Source organism: Notolepis coatsorum (genome assembly GCF_963971535.1).
Source record: "Notolepis coatsorum genome assembly, chromosome: 12".
Taxonomy (NCBI): domain Eukaryota; kingdom Metazoa; phylum Chordata; class Actinopteri; order Aulopiformes; family Paralepididae; genus Notolepis; species Notolepis coatsorum.
This window is the reverse complement of record NC_140176.1, coordinates 73,102,941-73,125,417: the sequence shown is the minus strand read 5'-3', so window position 1 is coordinate 73,125,417 and position 22,477 is coordinate 73,102,941. Positions and strand designations below refer to the sequence as shown.

The 22,477-nt window shown below is 42.9% G+C and overlaps 1 protein-coding gene across 1 annotated transcript in view; it reads right to left on the bottom strand.

Annotated features, from left to right (window-relative positions):
* Window positions 1-22,191, bottom strand: part of arhgap29a (Rho GTPase activating protein 29a) — an 86,553-nt gene extending 64,362 nt beyond the window's left edge. Inside the window, 2 exon segments of the mRNA XM_084325883.1 lie at window positions 20,219-20,698; window positions 22,054-22,191. Coding sequence (XP_084182009.1) covers window positions 20,219-20,594 — 376 coding nt within the window. The 5' untranslated portion in view covers window positions 20,595-20,698; window positions 22,054-22,191.
* Between the last annotated feature and the right edge of the window lie 286 nt (window positions 22,192-22,477).

Below are 22,477 nucleotides of genomic sequence, written 5' to 3'. Positions count from 1 at the left end.
TACTGAGTAATAGTGCTAATCAGATGTATGTACAGTGTTATAGGTAGGGCTGGGCGATTCATAGATTTTATCGATTAATTCGAATTAATGATTTAGGACGATTTTCAAAAGAAAATTAAAAAGTATTTTTTTTAACACATTCCTTGCCAGCCATTGTACCCATCATTGTACCCAGTCTGCCAGCGCTATAAGTCTATGGAGTGGCTCACCTTCTTTGCAGGGCTATAACTTTTAAAATTGTATTGCTATATTGACATTACTATGGCCCATTCAACATCGATTATCTATCGTTCAGGATGTGGGAACGTTATACTTTTTCATTCATACATTCATACAAAAATACCTTCTAGAATATAAGTATGTTTTTATCGTTTTCTGCAGTAATTCCTAGAACGTGAGTTATAGGCCTAAACGCATATATAGATTATCGATTGCCGTTTCCCCCCCCCCCCCCCCATACACGCTATATTAAAAAATTCAACTGTATATGAACGGTATACGTTATGCGTGGAGGAAAGGGGGGGGGGGGGTCGTTTATAATTCCCCGATCATCAGTAAATGCTTTATGTAGGTTGGGTGATATATTGATCAGATCGGTTTGCTCACAAGGAAACTCACAATTGGGTTGAAAATAACGTTATATTCCTCTTACCGTGGGTCAAAGAGACTGCCGGTGAAATATCCCAAGTACACGACGCCGATCGCCTAGGTCCATTTCCGGTTTGTATGTCACAATAAATGCCAAAATCATATCGATTATTAAGTTTAGAAAGCAATCCATTATGTACATTGTGTCTGTCGGGAGTCATGCAACGATATCTGACGGCCGGATGAGTTTAATCGACGCACATCAGCCATATCCTGTAAGCGAGTGTAACTCGCCCGACCATCCACCAGGCGGCGGTATTGAGCCGTCGTTGCCGTCACCTATAGGGTCCAGCTGCAGGGTCGCGGGTGTATATATGAATTATGAATGCCATGGCGAAAAAATGAAATATTGATCTCAAAATCGCTGGACAGCGTTATTGGCAGAATGCGCATGGCGGCCAATATCGCTGTAAAGAGTTTTTGGCGCAGAAAGTGTTAAGAGTCACCTTTTATTTTACAAAAAGTGATGTTTGATGAAAGTTAGATTTGCACTTTATTAATCCCAATAGGGAAATTCATTCTTGTTTGATGATCAAGAGGCACCTTTTATTTGTTTTAAGTGAAGATTGGTGAAAGTTAGGTTTGCACTTCAATCCCAATAGGGAAATTCTTCTTGGTTTGATAATTTTTGTGTCAAATAAAAACAAAGCTTATTTGAATGATTTCCTTGGCGTTTCTAGTTTTTAAGAGTAGAAATTCGATTAAAATCGTAAAATCGGGTGTTGTGTGAAAAAATCTGAGATTTTATTTTTAGGCCATATCGCCCAGCCCTATGACATAGGTATAAAAAGACCCTATGGTAGTAAGTCATACTTGCCAGCGGTATAACTAGTAAGAGTAGGTCAAGAATATGTACAGATATAGATCTCTACAGTATCTACAGGTATGTAAAAAGGATTTTATGCAGGTATATAAAGACAGATGTGGATAAATATACATACAGTAAGTATATATATATATACGGTATGTACAGCATTGTTGTACATGTTATCATACAGTTATATGGGTTATATGCAGGTATATAAATAGGTAGCCTATATAAAAAGGATTATATGCAGGTATATTCAGACAGATGTGGATATATATATATATTGTTGTGGAATATTCAAATGAGCCAAGACAGTAAGCTGTAGGAATAAAATTTAAGAGACATTGTTAAGACTGTCTTCTATACTAGTTGATAGGCCTGCCACGATAACACATTTTGCTGGGCGATTAATTGCCCCCGAAAATATCGCGATAAGCGATATTATTGCGACCGGTTAGAGAATTGTTTTGAGAAATTTATTTCCCAAAACTTTTATTTTGAAGCCCACCGCTCCATCTTTTCCGGTGTTTAAGACTTTTATTTTGAAGCCCACCGACCGGACCGGAAGTATTGTTGTGATTATCCTAGCCGACAACTTGTCTCGTCCGGTTGTGTTTTTTAGTTTTAACGTTAGCTACTAACGTTAGATGCAGCTACTACAGGCAATCAACGATGAGGAGGAAGCGTCAAAGCAGTATTATAATAGAATAGCTGTGGTGCGTAGGCACTGCAGCACGACTCGAAAACGACCTGTTATAATAAATTAATTCATTTTTAACTTGTCCCCGTGTCCAGTCCTTTGACTAGCCCCACCCGTTCATTGTAAACAATGATGCATGTAATTGTATTAACGTTATTCTGTGTTATTCTAACGTTACACTACAAATAACGCTACTTGGTTAAAAGGAGCAACACTATTGAGAAATGTAGTTAAGCTATATGTGGCGTTGCTATAGGCGAGCTCCCGTGCTGTGCTCTGTAGTAAGGCCAGCGGCCGCCCACACGGAGAGTGACTGACGAGGGGTACTGGTTCCACCTCATTAAAACAAACGCGCAAATAGCAATTAATCGCGCCCGTCAAAATCATTGCATTCATTTTAATTATCGCGGCAATTAATCGATTTATTGCTTATCGCGGCAGGCCTACTAGTTGATCATATTAACTAGTCAAGGCAGGCACGCGGGAACTATAAAACGGCAGGGGGTGCTGGGGGGTCGCCAGATGGAAAAAAAAAAAAAAAAAACACGTTTTTTTTTTTTTTTTTGGTCAGGCCACTGAACTTAGAAGCAGGCCAGGCCAGTGTTTCTATTTGCACCAGCGCAATAGTTAGATAACCTAGGTGGGGAACCACCAGGAGATCACTGCAACTCACACAAGTTGGAGAACTATCTCTCTCTCTCTCTCTCTCTCTTGCTCTCACACACACACAAAGGGAGCCGCATGTGATTGGTGGAGGCGGGATCCTTACGAAAAACTGCTAATCATTGACACATGCTAGCCTGTAATAATCCCCCCCAGAAAAATGTACTTTGCATTTGATATATTGCAAATATATGCCATCACACACACTGGCATTTAAAGGGTTAGAATTATAAAATGAATATGTGGTGTTATGATCAGGGCTGAAGTTGAATAAAATATTGTATTTATCAATTACAAAAAACTGAAAATCCATAAGAATCTGTGTTGTTGCTAATCATACATATGCTAGCCTGTTTTTTAACAATAAGTTGTGATGCCATCACAAACACTGGTATTTAAAGGGTACAAATAAAAAAAATGCCTGCACCAGAATGCAGGAAATTAAGTCTTTGTAACAAAGAAATTCCTGGTGGGGGACCCCCAGACCCCCTGCTTAAAAAGTGGCCTGACTGGGGCTATATTTCCTGGCCTGAATGATTTCCCCAGTCCGGCCCTGGTTAAAAGCCTCCAATGCTTATTAGTGTGTGTGCGTTTGAACGTTTGCATGTTTCAACCATACATTTCCATTTAAAATAAATTTTTTTTACCTCCTATAATAGTGGGGGTCGCGGCTCTCTGACACCGTTTTTTTTGGGTCGCGGCCTGAAAAGTTTGGGAACCCCTGGTCTAGCCTGTACCCCCCAGACATGTTGCTGGCCCCGTCAAAACAGTATCCTATCAGCCTCTCCATGGGCAGGTCGAGGCGTAAAAGTATTTTATACACAAAAACAGCGTCTCGGCTGTTGTGTCTGGGCCGGGCATTGTAAAAACCCCAAAAGAAGTTCTGAGCTTCCAAGTTGTCATCGGCTAACTGTATATTACACGAGAATTGTTCTTTTCCAGTGAGTGACATCAGTGGTTCCGTCAGCGCTCAAGCCAAAGATTGGGCTTTTGGATGCTTTGCCTCTAATTTGTCGCTGAATATCATGGGCAAGCAGCTGTAAGATTTTGTTTTGGATGTTGTTGGACATCCAGTTGTCTCTCTTTTGGAGCCAATTCTTCAACTCGGGATCAGACTCGGTGCGCACTCTTTCCATCATGAGCTGCCATAACACCCCATCCCTATTTGCATCACCCCTCAGTGGAAGCCCCTGGCGCCCGAGGGGGGGTATAGGGGAACAGACTCGGTTAACTCTTCAATACCTGATGCTGAGGCTGAACCTGTCGTCTCTGTCTCTCTCTGACGTTTATCAGATTTAGTGGGACTGTCACTGGGACCGGCGGGACGTTTAGAAAATAAATCTGATATTTTTCTTTTCTGCGAGTGAGACATTCTGTGCTAGCAAATCTGACTACTAGCTCAAATCGACTGACTGCGCAAGCACTGTATCACAGTAGCTCAGTGGTTCGTGGCGCGTGGGAAGGGCGGGAGACAGGAGGTGAATACAATTAGTTGTTTCACCTGTCATTCAATCAGTCTGTGACAGTCTGTCATCACTCGAAAATCTACTCGGTTTTACACATATGATTGTGTACATACAGTAGTGTAATGAATGAATGAAAACTTTATTTAACAGATTGGAGAATGGCTACAATACAGTACGGCTCAATACACACAATATTAAAATGGTGACGTGCTTTGAGCAGGATAAACTTATAATATACAGTGTTACAGTTATACAGTTACAGTATATACAAATATATAAATACTGTCATAAAAAAAAAATATATATATATATATATATATATATATATATTTTTTTTTTCTTTTTTTTTTTTTTTTTGCAATAATTGAGAGGGGGTGCTGCAGCACCCCCCGCACCCCCCCTTCCCGCGTCCCTGGTCAAGGTATCAGAGATAGACTGTATTTTAACACAGATATATATGACATGATAGTATATATGGTAAACATAAATAAAGATGGTATATACAGCATTATTGTACATGCTATCAAACAAAGTTATATATGGTAGACTATAGTTTGAGGTAGGTAGTTACAATGTAAGGCAGTTGTAGACAGTGAAGGCAGTAGTTCTAATACTGTTTATTTTATTATTATCTTTTACAGGTGCTTCCCAACATCGGGCCACACAGAAGGGAGAAAGAAGAGTGTGTGGTAAAGAGGCTCTTCCTTCTTCAACCCTGTGTGGCTCAGTGTTTACTTTATTGCAATTTGCAAGCTTTGTTTCCATCAGCTGAGGGGGATAAAATCACGTGCCATATGTCACCCCACATTTAAAGCCCCCCGGTAGTAATCCACACAACAACTACTTATACTGCCTCAACTACAGACCACAGAAAATCCCCAAAACAATCAAGCTAATATACAAAACCCTTCCAAGTGGCAACGATAAATGTCTCAAATGAACAAGATGAACTAGAAATCACTCAAATGAACAAGAAATCACTCAAACAGGACCTTTTTTGGGGGTCTGACTTCAAAAGGGGGGGGGGGGGGTTGAAGTAATCAAGGCTAGATGTTCTGCGCTGGGGCTAATTTACAGCGGCTTTAAATGCGGGTCCCTCTAAGCGACCATAAAAGGAGCTTTTTAGAGGGACGAGTAAAGCTTTACAGTAGGATCCCAGACCCAGAGGGATAGGCTGTCTAAACAAGAGCAACGGGGCCGCAGCCATTGAGGAGGTCTGGGACGGCCAGTGGAACGGGACCAAGTGGGGGCTAATTTTAGGTTGGTATTTCACACAGGGTGATTTAGACCGCAAATCACTAAAACAGCATTTAGGTTTTCTCTGAGGACTCACAGAAGAGCCACTTTCCCACAAAGCTTTGGTATCATAGCAGAGGACCCCCCCGCCCCACCCACCCCACCCCTTCCAAAAACAGAAGAAGGAACTTACTTTTCCTCTTATCTATTTCATGTATAATTCAACCCCCTAAAGAAACGCACAAAAAGAACTGAGGCCTGAACTTGAAAAACTATAAGGAAATTATATCCATCTCATGTGATAATAACAGTATATTGTATATCGTACCCTCACAGCAATCACATGGGAAAAAATAAAACAGTCATTTCCCAAAACATCTTTTTGGCAAAGCGCCCAGGAAGTGTCACTCGCAGAATGCTGGCTGATACATCACAGTGTAGCGTTGTACATTACACCTGCAGGGCCCGTTCTCAGTGAGTTACACCTGTTAATCATTAAAATACTGAGAGCACTTATTAACAGTGAGGAGAAGAGCATTCTGCAAACAGAAACCCAAGCCCTTATCAACGCTGTGAAGATGAGGTCATCTAGTGATAGATGAGCAACACGGAGTAAATGTCTAAATGTGACGAAGTGAGGGGGAGTCAAGGGGGAGGGGGGGTAAGACAGAAGAACAAATAGAAATGGACATCTCACACACACACACACACACAGCTGACTCATACACACACACACACACACAGCTGACTCATACACACACACACACAGCTGACTCATACACACACACACACACACACACACACACACGCACACACACACACACACACACACACACACACACACACACACACACACACATGCGCTGTAAATAACTATGTACAGATACCGAGATGTCACTCCATGTTACCTGCTATCTGTTACTGCACAATGTTGTTTCTTCTTTTGATTCTATTATATGTACCACTGTATTGCACATCGTTGCGGGCAAGACCACCCGCATTTCATTGTATACCTGTATGCCGTGACAATTAAAACTCTTGACTTGACTTGACTTGACACACATTGTAGTCATACCTGTACCATCAGTGGCAGCAATTAAAACTGTGACTAACGTCGAAGCTGGCGTTGAAGGATGCCTTAGGGTTTTAGTGCCACAGGGATATTTTCAGCAGAAAACTCTGTTGCTTTTCATTTAATTTAGGATCAGGAGGGAGACGAATCTGATTGGCTCACGAAATCCTATGATGAATTGAAAATGGGGGACCCTGAAGACGAAAGTCTTTCTCTGGTCTGCATCCCCTTAACAATTGTGTGTATTGAGCCGTACTGTATTGTACCCATTCTGCAATCTGTTAATAAAATGTTCAATCAATCAATCAATCAAGGAGGAGGAGGTACGGGGTATCATTCTGATTCATGGACAACCCTAACTAACCTTACTGTCATCATGCACTTGTCCTAATAAACTAACCTACACTGTAGCACTCAACACTTTGATCAACATTGTTACTCAGCTGATAGAGTTGTGCCCTTCCTGATGACTTGTCGTACAGAACTTGTAAGTCGCTTTGGATAAAAGCGTCAGCTAAATGACTAAATGTAAAATGTAAATGTAAACATTCAGGGTTCATTCGTAGTATTTATTTGCATTTTGCACAGATTTCCAGCGTGGGTTCCAGTACCATTGACATTGTAACATTGTTTTGTTCTTTGTTTTGGGATCAGCGATATGGCCAGAAATGATAAAAACTATTAAATTGTTCAATTGTTCAAATAATTTGATCGTTTGTGTTTTATTTATTTATGTAAGTATTTACAATGCATGCAGGGGTAATACTATACTTGGACACATACAATATACTATATTAAGTAAATCACATTTAACCTGCCCATATACACTGCCTGCTCACCACAGTGACCACACCATACCACAGCACGCAAACACACGCACGCACACAGACTCTATGAGTGCATTCAAGGATCTTTCCATCAAATGTACGTGGCGGGTTGAAAAAGGTCCATTTGGTTTCCCCTCCTCCTGTGAACATGGACGTTTGAATTAACAAAAATGAAAACCACTTGAAGTTTTTGAACGCAGGGGTAAATGTAGAAAAGCATTCTCCAACATAAAAGCAGTATAATTGATTGCGTGCCCGCCTATCTTTTATGTCGTTTGAATCCACACGCAGCGCACGGTTCACCACCAGCCCTGAACCCCCTCAGCTTGGGGTCGCGGAGAGATTAAGAATTAATGAGACGAGAGCCGAATTCCTGGAGCGGCGTTTCCTCACCGAGGCCTTACGCCGGATCCAGGTCTCGCAGGAAACAAAGCAGTCATCCAGCTATAGCCCGCATGTGATACAGACTAACCCAGTTATCCCATGATTAACAGGAGCAAAATGGGTGAGCAGAAACCCAGGGGGTGCACTCATGTCACCTCCAGCACCAGTGCCCGTCCGGCCACTAAGTACTCAGAATCACCTCTATAGCACCAGCGTCCGTCCGGCCACTAAGTACTCAGAATCACCTCTATAGCACCAGCGCCCGTCCGGCTACTAAGTACTCAGAATCACCTCTATAGCACCAGCGCCCGTCCGGCTACTAAGTACTCAGAATCACCTCTATAGCACCAGCGCCCGTCCGGCTACTAAGTACTCAGAATCACCTCTATAGCACCAGCCTCCGTCCGGCTACTAAGTACTCAGAATCACCTCTATAGCACCAGCGTCCGTCCGGCTACTAAGTACTCAGAATCACCTCTATAGCACCAGCGTCCGTCCGGCTACTAAGTACTCAGAATCACCTCTATAGCACCAGCGTCCGTCCGGCCACTAAGTACTCAGAATCACCTCTATAGCACCAGCGCCCGTCCGGCTACTAAGTACTCAGAATCACCTCTATAGCACCAGCGTCCGTCCGGCTACTAAGTACTCAGAATCACCTCTATAGCACCAGCGTCCGTCCGGCCACTAAGTACTCAGAATCACCTCTATAGCACCAGCGCCCGTCCGGCTACTAAGTACTCAGAATCACCTCTATAGCACCAGCGCCCGTCCGGCTACTAAGTACTCAGAATCACCTCTATAGCACCAGCGCCCGTCCGGCTACTAAGTACTCAGAATCACCTTTATAGCACCAGCGCCCATCCGGCTACTAAGTACTCAGAATCACCTTTATAGCACCAGCGCCCATCCGGCTACTAAGTACTCAGAATCACCTCTATAGCACCAGCGTCCGTCCGGCTACTAAGTACTCAGAATCACCTCTATAGCACCAGTGTCCGTCCGGCTACTAAGTACTCAGAATCACCTTTATAGCACCAGCGCGTCCGGCTACTAAGTACTCAGAATCACCTCTATAGCACCAGCGCCCGTCCGGCTACTAAGTACTCAGAATCACCTTTATAGCACCAGCGCGTCCGGCTACTAAGTACTCAGAATCACCTTTATAGCACCAGCGCCCGTCCGGCTACTAAGTACTCAGAATCACCTCTATAGCACCAGCGTCCGTCCGGCTACTAAGTACTCAGAATCGGGGGGGGGGGGGGAATGTGGCTGACGCGAAATACCCATATTTTAATAACGACGTGAGCTTTTAGTGCAACAAGAAAAGTGACACGCTACAGTCCAACACTAGTCATGAACAGATGCAAACCGAGTTGTCGCTCTGCCACTCCACTTGATAAAACTTGTATGGGGTTCTGAAAAATGGGTCCTGGTGAACCTCTGCTTACAACTGCAGTTCTAAAACAAGAAGGGAGACAGATCTGTTAAAACGTATGGCCTCCTATGGAGGTTATCACCACCTCTATTGACCTATCCCCCACACACACACACGCATCCCAGCATCCCCCCACACTACCGAAATCCAAGGAATGTCATCAATGGGTTAAAACAGTGCATTGCCCAAGTGCCTATAGCATTCTTTTGTACTTGTGTTGGATGGATATAATGTGCTGTTGCTGAGATTAACAGGTTGTTGTTTGAGGTATTTTTTTTTTATCTGTAGCCTACTTTGTTTCCCCTGTCTTTTGTCTGTCTCTAATCAGGAGTAGCACTCCTCCTAATTCCTGTTGTATTCGTAACGACAATAAAGCTTTCTAATCTAATCTAAGATGTCCTTATTTACTTCACCTCAATATTTGTTTTTTTGGCATCAAAATTAAGCATGGCATTAGTTCACGCAGGAGGTGGAAGCCCTGCTGATTGAATCAGCGTTTCTCATCACACACTCACACACCACAGTCCATTCTCACAACAACAAGATCCATTTAAATATGACTTCCTCCTACACTGATCCCTGCTACACTCATGATGCTACACACGCTGCTGCTACACACACTGTACACACACACTGCTGCTACACACACTGTTGTTACACAGACTGCTGCTACACACACTGTTGTTACACACACTGCTGTTACACACACTGCTGCTACACACACTGCTGCTATACACACTGCTGCTACACACACTATTATTGTTACACACAGTCACACACTGTTGCTACACACACTGTTGCTACACACACTGCTGCTATACACACTGCTGCTACACACACTATTATTGTTACACACAGTCACACACTGTTGCTACACACACTGTTGCTACACACACTGCTGCTACACACACTGCTGCTACACACACTGCTGCTACACACTGCTGTTACACACACTGCTGTTACACACACTGCAGCTACACACACTGCTGTTACACACACTGCTGCTACACACACTGCTGCTACACACTGTTGCTACACTCATGCTGCTACACACTGCTACTGCTGCTGCTGGCAAAGCTCTGCCTCCACCACCCCGGCCTCCACCTCTCTAGTTCAGAGCCCTGCCATGGCTCAAAGGTTCAACAAAATTTCAATGTTTTTTTTTGCTTTGGGCCCACTCTTGTATACCCATGGGGGGATGGGGGGGGGGGGGGGGGGTTGCATTGCGCTCCCTGCTTTAGCTTTAGCATGCTGCTTGGCCGCTAATCCACCTCTTAAGAGGAGCCATCAGCGCCAAGCATAACACTGTATATATCCCCATTTGTTGCAATAAAACGGTTAAATCTATGACAAGTGTGTTCCTGACTGAAGTAGCCTACATTTTAGAGAGGGCTGATGAAAAGGCACTAAAGCAACAAGTAGACATTTGTTCTGTAGGAATGCAGGGTATGTGCGGGGGGAGGGGAGGGGGTAAAGCTCAGGATGGCAGAGCGTTGGTTGTTTTTTTTCTTTTTTCTTTCCCACCCCTATCAGAATGATTAGCAAGGCCTGGCTGTGGTACAGGTCAATATTGATCCAGCAGTTAAAAATACACCCAGCTTTGCCTACTGTAGGGGCGAGGGGGGGGGGGGGGGGGGGGGGCAGTTACAGCATCTTTGACTGATTGAAAATGGCTCTTATTTAGATATATTATATGGACTAATCATACTACAACTGTCTATTGTAATATTGTTTTGTTTTGTATAATTATATGTTTTTTGTTTGTTTGTGTTTTTTTTTATGGGAGTGGTTAGGTCTGATGCATTAATGCAGGGGTAACACTACATTAAATCACACTTAGAATGAATGCAGTTAAAAACAAAAGTTAAACCTTGCATTTTGTCCACTTATATAGATTATATATTGTGCTGTTTTTCTGTTTCTTTTTATTTAATTATTGTAAGTTTGTTTTTTCCTTGATTTTTTGTATTTGATTTCATTGTTTTATTTTGTATTATTTATAACACATTATGATTAAAAATGTTAAGTTGTGGTGAGGTTTTTACATAATCCCTGATGGGTTTCTTACCTCTCCTGCATATCCACTTTATAAATATCGTATTGTATTTGTATTGTCTATTTTTTATGTGTGCGAATCAAATCAAATCAAATCAAACAACCAGAAGGATAAATCAAGGTATGTGAAGCAAATGACAAATTCCCCCATCATGGGAATATAACACAATGCTTCTTGTGCTTTAGTTGACAATACAAGATAAAAAATATTTTATAAAGAATATGACTTTGTATAGTGAATAACATAACCAAGCACAACACAGAAAAGATCCCACTTACTTTAACTGTGGTCCATGTCATTCTCAGACAAGATCACACTTGAAAGGTAGCATCATAGCAGAGGCTGCAGTCCCAAGCAAGACCTCTTGGGGACTGAACGGCAACCCACTGCTTTGGGGGCGTATACAGGCCCGAGAAGGGCTGACCCGTCCTGAACGCGTGTAGCCTTTTTACAACGCATCCGCGTTTCCGGCGCTCTGATTGGCCAGGTCATGTGACATGTGCGCCCAATAGCGCGTTTGCCCATTTCCGCGTCGAACAGCCTGCAAACTACCTGGCGTTCTATCGCCATGCTCTAAGACAAACTCTAACCTTAACCAACTTCGAAAGAGTGCCTAAGCTTAACCGGCGAAAGAACTTGCCGTCACGCTCTAAGACAAACTCTAACCTTAACCAACTTCGAAGAGTGCCTAAGCTTAACCAGTGTAGAAACTTGCCGTCCCACGATTGGTGCTCATGTCACATGACCTGGCCAATCAGAGCGCAAAACGGGAACCCGGAAACGTGTTGTAAAAAGGCTTCAAGCGTCCTGAACGCGTCTATTCTTATCCTAACGGATTTATGCTTCCGCATTCGCGTTTTGCGCTCTGATTGGCCACTGACGTTTCTGGTCGCGCCAATCGTGTGACGGCAAGTTCTTTCGCCGGTTAAGCTTAGGCACTTTTTCGAAGTTGGTTAAGGTTAGAGTTTGTCTTAGAGCAGGGCGATAGAACGCCAGCCCTGATTCCAAACTCTAACCTTAACCAACTTCGAAAGAGTCGCCTAAGCTTAACCAGTGATAAACTAGGCGTTAGGTAGTTTGCTGCTGTTCGAGGGGGAAATGGGCGCGTCACGCGATTGGGCGCACATGTCACATGACCAGAAACGTCAGTGGCCAATCAGATCGCACCAGAAACGTCAGTGGCCAATCAGATTCGCAGAACGCGAACGTGGAAGCATAAATCCGTTAGGATAAGAATAGACGCGTCCTGAACAGAGCCCATTGACGCCCCCCCTAATTGGAAGCTGCTATAGTCGAATGACCACAATAAATAGATTTGCACTCTTCTTGCTGTAAAGTACTGAAATAAGTGACAATAAAGGAATCTGAATCTGAATCTGAAAAATGCTTCCAAACATCAAATCGCTGACATGGTAACCCGATGCCAAAATCTAAATGGATTTAGATTTATTTTTGTACCACTCCAAACATGACCTACATCAGCATGAGAAATATCTTATAGAAACTAAAATCCAAAATCTGTTCATTTCATCTATCTGCCACATCGAAAACTTTGCCCATGCATGAATGAAGCTTCGATTAGGCCTATTACCACTGAAGCTTCCAAGCCCAAAAAAGTGGCAATTTGGGACAGCTCCCTTGACACAACAAGCAGACCACCACATCGGCCATGGGGTAACGGTGTGTCGCCGGGTCACTGTGTCAGGACTGTGCACAGTCTACAGACCGCAGACCAGAGACCACACAGTCCGTGAGGTTGAGTCTCTGAGCCAACGCCGTGCCAGAAGGCCGGGTCAATGTGAGAGATTATACAGTGCAGACTAAATTAATTCCTGGATTAAAAGCCTTCCCATTCAACAAATTGCCGTCCCGTCATCTATCATAAAGATATTCAAGCATAATATAGGTTCATCAAGTAAAAGCACTTACTTAAAAACGCTGCAGGATATTAGTTTGTTACGTATTTTTGAATCATCCCTTCCCGAAGCAGAGCGCTCTCCTGAAGCCCTCTTGTTTGCTTCAGCTGCGAGTACTAGTACATCACCACTCGCTGGGTGTTGTTCTGATTCTCAAACAGGCCGACACACAAAACAAGCAATCATTCTGCTCAGTGAAGCCTGTGAGGAGGACATAAACACCAGTGACACACCTGTCCTCGCCGAGTCCTCGCTGAAGGAGCACAAACAGTACACTCACGCTCTTAAAATAGACTTGTGTGAGATGCACTTAACAATCTCCTACGGAGCTGCCGAAAATCCCTTAAACTCTACAACTAAGTCCCCCGTTTATCAAACTCTTAAGTCCGCTTACCAAAGTGTTCTTTCTTCTTAAATCACCTTTAAGGGAAATATTAATTATATCCAATGTATATTTGTATTTTGTATATTTTACATTATTGAATATGTACATTGTATGAATATGATATATTGGTAGAGGATATGGAGAATCTATTACTGTCTATCTTGTGTCTTGCACTGCCCTGTGTCGTCCTGCTGTTCTAGTACCATGCCTGGCAGTGGGGAACTCTGCCTCTCTACGACGTCGTCACAGACACTCTGAGACAAACTCCTCGCTGTCCAAAGTGTCCCAGATTCTGATCTTTCCATTTCATTTCACGAAGGAATCAAGGGGTGGGAATCGCCAGAGACCTCACAATACGATACTATCGCGATACTTGCGTCACGATACGATAGTATCGCAATACTAAATATATCGCGATACGCTGAGTATTGCGATATTAATATTGCAATCTTTTTTATTTTATTTTATTTAATTTTTTTTGGATCAAATTTAATTTATTACCTTTTTTCAACTGCAAAGTAAAACTTTGTCAACATGTTTTATCTAATAAAATAAAGTTCAGTCTGTTCATCTCACTTCAATAATTGTTATTGCAGAACATGGTATTTTCTCAAGCAGACAGATGTAAACACTGTAATCTGTGTTGCATGTACCTGACAAACTGAACTGTTTGTATTACAGTCATATTCCAACTTAACACTTTGATTGCCTAAGGTTAAATTCATGATATACCATCCGTTGCCAGCTCTATTTAACATGGAGAGGTTCCCCTTCTTTGCAGGGCTATAACTTTTTAAATTCTATTGCTAGATTGCCATTATTAGGGCCCATTCAAGGTCCTATATGTATTGTTCATGGTGTAGCAACGTTAAACTTTTTCATTCACATATCCATACTAAAATATGGTCTAAAGTATAAGTATGTTTTCATCTCTTTCTGCAGCTTTCTCCAGAACGTGATTTATAGCCCCAAATGCATTATATTGATGATGAAATACAGTTTGGTAGGAATCTGTGCGAGATCAAAAATTTCAATTGGACGTACTTCTAGAATTTACTACACGTCATCTGATGTTGACCGGATGGGCGAGGGGGCGTTTATAATTCCGTGGGCAACGTTATACCATTCATCTAATGTGGGTCATATGTTCATCATAGCAGTTAGTAAAGAACACGTTAGAATATAACGCTAAAACTCACCCCAGTCTCCTCGGGCCGTTGGGCGATCAGCGTGGAGTATACAGTTTTCAATTATGGGATGTCGAAATACCGGATCTATTTCCAGGTTGTATAATAGTATATACGTCCAAATCATGTTGTTTTTTCGAGTTATTTCCACCGATCGATGTTCACTGTGTGAAGACTGAGTCTCTCTAACATTAGCGAGTGCCCGGACCACATATGGAGTGAGTCCTGCCGGGTTAAAGGTTGACATCCGGTTTTTCGATCTGCCGATCGGCCACCAGATGGCGCTCTTGAACCGCTAGAGGATTGAGAGGAGATCAGAACTGTGTGTCAAGGCTGCAGAGGGGAAATATGATTCCGATCACAGATTTTTCGGCAGTTAAAGTGTTAACTGAATGCACATGTGTGTGCATGTGTGTGTGTGTGTGTGTGTGTGTGTGTGTGTGTGTGTGTGTGTGTGTGTGTGTGTGTGTGTGTGTGTGTGTGTGTGTGTGTGTGTGTGTGTGTGTGGACTACTGTACTATTACGGGTATTGAAATTAGCAATGCAACTTCCTTATACAAAATAAAATATACAAAAAAATATTTTATTTTATTTTATATGAATAATTAAATATCGATACTTGGCGACGATACAGTATCGCCACGCAAAGTATAGCGATACTACTACATATCAATTTTTTTCCCCACCCATGCCAAATGAGTTCCAGCAGTGCCACTTTTCCTCGCATACAACTAGTGAATGAAGATCCTTATTTTTGTCCCTTCAGCTTGTGTGTTCTTTAGAGTCCATATCTGTGTGTGAAACCGACCTGACTCACAGCTTGAGCACCTAAGCCTCGCTCTCTCTCTCTCTCTCTCTCTCTCTCTCTCTCTCTCTCTCTCTCTCTCTCTCTCTCTCTCTCTCTCTCTCTCTCGCTCTCTCTCTCGCTCTCTCTCAAACCCAGGAAAACCCCTGTTATCTACAAAACAATGCCATGAGAGTTGTTAAATGACGACAGGCTAGCAATTATGTCCTGAGACACACGCACTTGTCATGCTGAATCTTCTGACGGGAGACTAGGAAATGCATTAGAAGAAGCAGCGTTCTTACCGTCAACTTCAAAGTGTGCAGCGCTGACCTCCACAACTCATCAGGCCACCAAATGTCCTCTGTGACCCCCAACTAAGACAGAAAACCCAGAATAATCCCTTCCAATTACTGAAACGTCCCTCACGAGTGACCACTGGAAGGGTTCACAACCTTAAAAGTAATTTATAGATACACCGCATTGCGGAGATGTTATTAAGAGCCAGCCTGAAAACAATAGGAAACCACACCGAAATGCTCTCTCAGACTACGAGTAAAAAGAACTGCACATGCGTCGTCATCAGCCCAACCTAAAACTGCCCAGGCAGCAGCCAAATGATAATAATCACCATTTAAGGTTGACACACATTGAATTTTTCCCCCCAAAAGTAATGCACTCTTACTGGGACTGGCTGAGGAATACCCCAGGGATCCATCCCAGGGCCAAGGCTATTCTTAACATGGGAAAATATACTTCCAGCCAAAACCGCTGGTTTAGCGGCAGCATGCAAGTCTGGGAGATGCCTTCTGTGACAATGGGTGTCAGACTCACATCGTTGGCTGTGAATGCAGAGGCACTGTCACAAAAAGTCCAGGGTTCTTCCGAGCTGAATATTGCGCTTGACCATTGGGTCTGCGTGGCAAATAAAGAAGGGTTCCCCTTGTCTCAATGAGTTGGCCAGGGTAATGAGAGGCTCCAGCTATTGTGAAGCACAGCAGAAGACAATACGGTCATAAATTAGAGGGGGGTTTAAATCACTTCCAATCACACCATATGTCAGTGATTCACAACAGGCTGTTATTACGCTCTGCTAAAGCCCCACCCCACCAAACCGTCAACCGTTACACTTTGAAGATGTTTACTGACCTGAAACCCAAATCATCTGATACGATTGCGACAGCAGCGTAACTTTTTTTCCTCAATTTCTATATATAGGGTCAGGCAGAAATGGAAAAAAATCTACTGTGGCCCGTGATTCATGTGATAGATTAGAATGCGTGGATGAAGTAAATCCAGATCTTGTTTGAATGAACAGCGCAATAACACATGATGATAAGCCTCAGCCTACTTTCGTTAGGTGTCAAAACTTTTGGCAAATGTAACACACAACGTCAGTTGTTCCACTTATCATTTTATGTGCCACAATATCGCTTACAAATAATTCCCCATAGATTTTGATTCTTTACTGGATTTTTATATTTATTTGAGGGACAGGGGGTCTCCTTGCTATACTTTCCTTTGACACTGAAGCGCTGCGGATTCAGTTTCCTGTAGGGCAATTAGTGTGCTTTCCCAATTCCCAAATCTGCCCTTTCCTGTAGTTAGTCTGGTTTCGGTCACTGCATCTGAAAACACGGGTCCCTCCAAATATTCATGTTTTTATCTAAACTGAATGTTGAAATAAAACCTTCTTATTGCTCTTGATTACACAAACGTTGATGTACAACATTCATATCAAAACACCAGTGATAATTAGGCTTGTGTTATTGGAGCTCTACAGTCTGCATTTGTGGTAAAAAAAAAAACACACATATATATATAATAACAATAATAATACTAATTAACAGTGCAACGTGTAATTCCTGCATTAGTTGGTTTCGAATTCCCATATACGGGCGGAAATATTTCAGATCTAGTTCCAGTAACACCACCAGATGTTAGGGTTAGTTGGGAAGAGCACATGTTGTGAATGTGAACCGGTTTTTTTACTGACACCATACATCAGCCATCAAGCTGCAGGAACACATTTCTAGTATGACAGCTATGCAGACCTGTTACATAGTTACATAGTGCCTGTGCATGCAAGGGTGCTAACTACAAGCAAACCACTCTTAGCAAACACAGAGGTTGGACAAATAAAAAGTCGTTGCACTTTGCAATGGATTACTCGAGTCCTAACCAAGGTCGTCCCATCACCCATCAACAAGGGAATCTCACAAATGTAACAAAAGGGAAATGCAAGCATAGTTAACAGCAGTAAGGTTTCTCAAATATAAATCAAGGCTTCTTCCGCTCCATAAAATTAATTGAGAGCTTGAAGTCTTTAACACACGTTGATTTACTGCTTTGATCTGTGTGGGGGGACGCTGAGCTGACAGGCCCACTCAAAAAGTCCCTCAAGCTTAAAAAAAAAGTGCCACACACAACAAGTCTGTCTCTCTTAACCGCCGGCCCGTCCAGCCAGGTCAAGCACCCTCCCTGACCTCTCTCCAGACAAAAAGGCCTGGGATTTCATTCTGCAGGCTCTGGAGCACCATGGCACAGGGCTGATAGGGGGAAAAGGGTACCACCACCTGACTGCACCCCCACCCCCTACCCCCCACCCCTCCCCCCGTTCTTACCCAGGGCAAGGATTAGTGAACCTGGGTCTGATCCAACAGCCATCCCCGACCTGTACCAGGCCAGGAATGCTATAATCACACACACACACACACACACACACACACACACACACACACACACACAAGATACACACACACACACACACACACACACACACACACACACACACACACACACAGAGAGCAATCAGCCAAGGATTAATCTACACTTCCGCCCCTCTGTTTTGAGAAGTGTTTCCCTATGGTCTGAAAACCGTCCACTTCATCATCGATGGGTAAGGAGGGAGGCCCATTATTTACAGGCTTAATGCTCTATTCTCTCTGGAAAAGCTTGGGTGACGACAGTTCACCCTCGTATTACTGCTGAGGTTTCTTATCGAGTGCTGAAGGCAGACAGTGTTTCTGGAGTGTGAAGAAAGAGAACATATGTAATAGAGGCCTTTTCATCCATGTTGGGAGAGACAACGGCTGCTATGTGTTGATATATGAGAAATATATCAACAGAAATTTTATGAATCTGATTGCTGGATCTTGTAAACAAGTCACAGTGAAACAGCAATACCATGCTTTTCCAGTGTTTCACCTACTCAACCACAAGCACAGCAATTAGCCACTTTCTTTCGAAGGTGGTTGCCAATGGTTACAGGCAGAGGCAGCCATGTTGGAAGAAAGAGCAGTACACAAAAGTACACCACTATTGTCGACAAGATTATCATAATGATATCCTACCATATCATATAAGAACATTATTATTATTATTATTATTATTATTATTATTATTATTATTATTATTATTATTATTATTATTATTATTATTATTATTATTATTACCGTTATTATTATTACCGTTATTATTATTACCGTTATTATTATTCATGGTCATATTATCATTATTATTATTATTGTTATCATAGTTATGGTAATGATTATTATTATTATATTATTATTATTATTATTATATGGTATGAAGCTGTAAGGTGCACTTCAGCTGACCATTATGTTAAAATAAATATGAAGTTTGGAAGGGGGCAGGAAACATACGTTTTCTTCATCCTGCTCCTTTTCGGCCATCATGTTAAAAAAAAGATGTTGGTGATATTGTGCAAAGATGAACTGTACCCCCATGTACGAAACAAAATAAAATTAATGAACATGATCCACTCCTGTCATGCTAATCCAAACTATCTAAAAATGGGGAGGGGGGGGGGGTTTGGGGGTGCTGTATTTTACACCAAATAATCTCAGACTACATAGTAAAAACAATAATAACTACACAATAACTTCATAACAACGTTATTACAAATTTGCTATGTCTAGCATTATGTTGACCTAAAAAAGGGCTCAGGTAATTCAGATAAGATCCTTCTTTACACAGCTGAGGAATCTCATCACGCTTGGTGATTTAAAGCTATTACTATAAATATTCAAAAGTGGACGCTCCAATTGATACCTTTTCAACTCACAAGATCATCATTTATTTCTAATAGAAGATTTGCAAATACCACTTTGATAGCAATTTCTTTAACACACAGTTGTCAAACTCTTTTCCCGTAAAATACATAGTCTACTTTCAGTTGATGTGTGAGAGAATGGATGTCATTCTGCACTAACACGGGTGGCCCTCCCCCCTCCCCCCTTTGCTGCTATGATGACCCCTGAATCGCCCAAAGGGGATTACTAAGGAACATCTTATCTTATCTTAATAGATGTTGATGAGTGAGTGAAGAGTGGCAGATGGAACACAATGCGATCGACTGGACCACTGTACCAAGTGATGCAGACAGTATGCGGTCTCCTTGCTTAGTGTCACAGTGATATAGAGAGGAGGCGAGGAACGATATAGGAGAGATAAGGCTGGTTGACTGACCGCTCAGCCGAGGCCACAGCGGGACAGGTTGACAGGGTTGTTTACAGAACTGAGAAGGCAACAATGTGTACAGAAGATGCTGACTGGCACCTACGCCGACCCCGGAGTCCCCACGGCCGTTACAGACGTCTTAACTCTCCTCTTTTCAGAGACGTACCTTTGGGGCAGAAGGCCTCCTTGAGGTGGAGGAGCACGTCGGCGAACTTGCGCACGTCGTTGACCAGTTGCATGATGTAGTCCGGGTCGGCCGCGGGCGGGGAGTCGGCCGCGGGCGGGGCGCCGTCTGCACAGTCCGAGCCCGAGCTGACAGAGCTCAGGGAGCTGCTCTTGGCGCCGCGGCCCACCGTCCAGGGGGCCGTGTTGGCGGGGCCCGCCGTCGGAGAGACGGGGAAGAAGTGGGAGTTGGAGAGTCGCGAGATGCCCTGCGAGAGTTTGTTTCCGCCGCTGCTGCCGCTGCTGCCTCCTCCTCCGCCACCTCCCCCGCCGCCTCCCCCGCTACCTCCGCTGCTCTGGCGCAGCATGGCCGCCAGCATGCCCTCCCGGTCTAGGGGGCCGTGGGCCTGGGGCACAGCTGTGGATGCTCCGGTTCAGCTTGGTGCTCAGATCCAATGCTGTGCCGGAACAAGGATGGCTGACCCTGTGAGAGAAAAAAAGACATTACAAAAATGTTTTACAAGGGTGCAAAAGATATGTCATCATAATGTTACGGCTTATAACCTTTGTTATGCCCGTGTCACCAGTACCCCATTAAGGAGGTGGAGTCAGAACACACGATGGGAGACACTAGCTGTCAACAGTGCAGCAAGACAATTCCAAATAGAGTAGTGTTACTTTAGTCTCATCCAGGGACCCAGGTTCATTACAACGTCGTATTAGTGCTATTATCAAGTTGAGAGACCCACCAGAAGCCCATGACCCATTTTGGGTGCCAACCCTTAAGGAGTACTTTGATATTTTGAATGAACCTTAACAGTTTTTCTTCACTTGACACTTGTCCCACTGGAGGACACATATGTCCTTCCGTTTCCCCAGAAATGCCATGTTAGCTTTACTAGGGTTCATCTTTGAAACCAAGGGTACAGTAGCTGTGAGCGTTGACAATGCAGTAGATAATTGATAGTCTTGTGTCAGTTGTTTTACAACATTAGCATGTGTCTCTTGTTGTTTGCGCCCTCCTCCCCTAGCCTCGATAGTTTGTTTACAACATTAAAAGAAAAGAAAATACTCAGAAATAGACCATATGAAAATAGAAATAAATAGAAATAGCCAGTAATGCATTTTGGGGAAACGTGGAGTACACGTCTGTATAGCTATGTAGAAAATGTGCTCTGTAGAGAGGGAGCTTTAAAGCGACACTGTTTCACAACTGAATGTGTTCGACACGGTTGGTTGATTGATTGATTGAAAACTTTATTAGCAGATTGCAGAATGGGTACAATACAGTACAGCTCAATACACACAATTGTTAAGGGGATGCAGACCAGATAAAGACTTTCGTCTTGTTTACATCAGGGTCCCCCATTTTCAATTCATCAGGCTTGAACGGTGCGCTCTTCCATGTGGATGGAGAGAAAGAGGGAATGAACAATCTCGTCTGCGAACAACACCATGTATATCAACTACATGAATAAAAACATTACACACAGACACACATTAATATGTTATGTCTAATTTGTGTCGTTCTATGTCCGAGGCCCAGAGAAGCCGACACTACATTACATTTGATCAGACCCTCGCATAATTATTATGCTCACATGCTCATGTATTCAGATGCTCATAACGTTGTCAGAGTTGGTGAAACGATGCCACACACCTACTAAATGTTATTATGTACTAAGCAGTTTGTAATAAAGTTACAGAACAAGCTAATTAATTGTCGTTATCACATAATAACGTTCTGACAAAGGATATAGTCATTGATGGACCGCGTTAATTAGCCTTAGTATAAAATATAGAATCGCAATTACTATATTATATTACTATAATACGCACCTGCTGTTGAATCCTGAAACATCGCCACTGGACAGAATGCCTGGTATGGTGTTTGTTGCCCGAGGCCTACTCTTGTTGTGGAGCACGAGCGAATCCACCGTATGCGTTATTATTCCTTTGCATTTACAAACGTATCCCAATAATCACCCAAACCCCTCCGGAGCAGGACTGTTAGGACCACTGCCGCTAAACTAAACTCTGGTTTATTCAATCTCCTCCTCTTGCCATGTGACGCTAAAGATCACTCGTGATTGGTTGAGGTTGGTGAATGTGAGTAGGGGATTTGTGTGGGTCCCTCCCCTAACAACAGGTGTCTAAGGTTGTGGCTGGTATTGGTGCCTTTGATTTGATTTGATTTGATTTGATTTGATTTGATTTGATTTGATTTGATTTGATTTGATTTGATTTGATTTTATATCTTTAT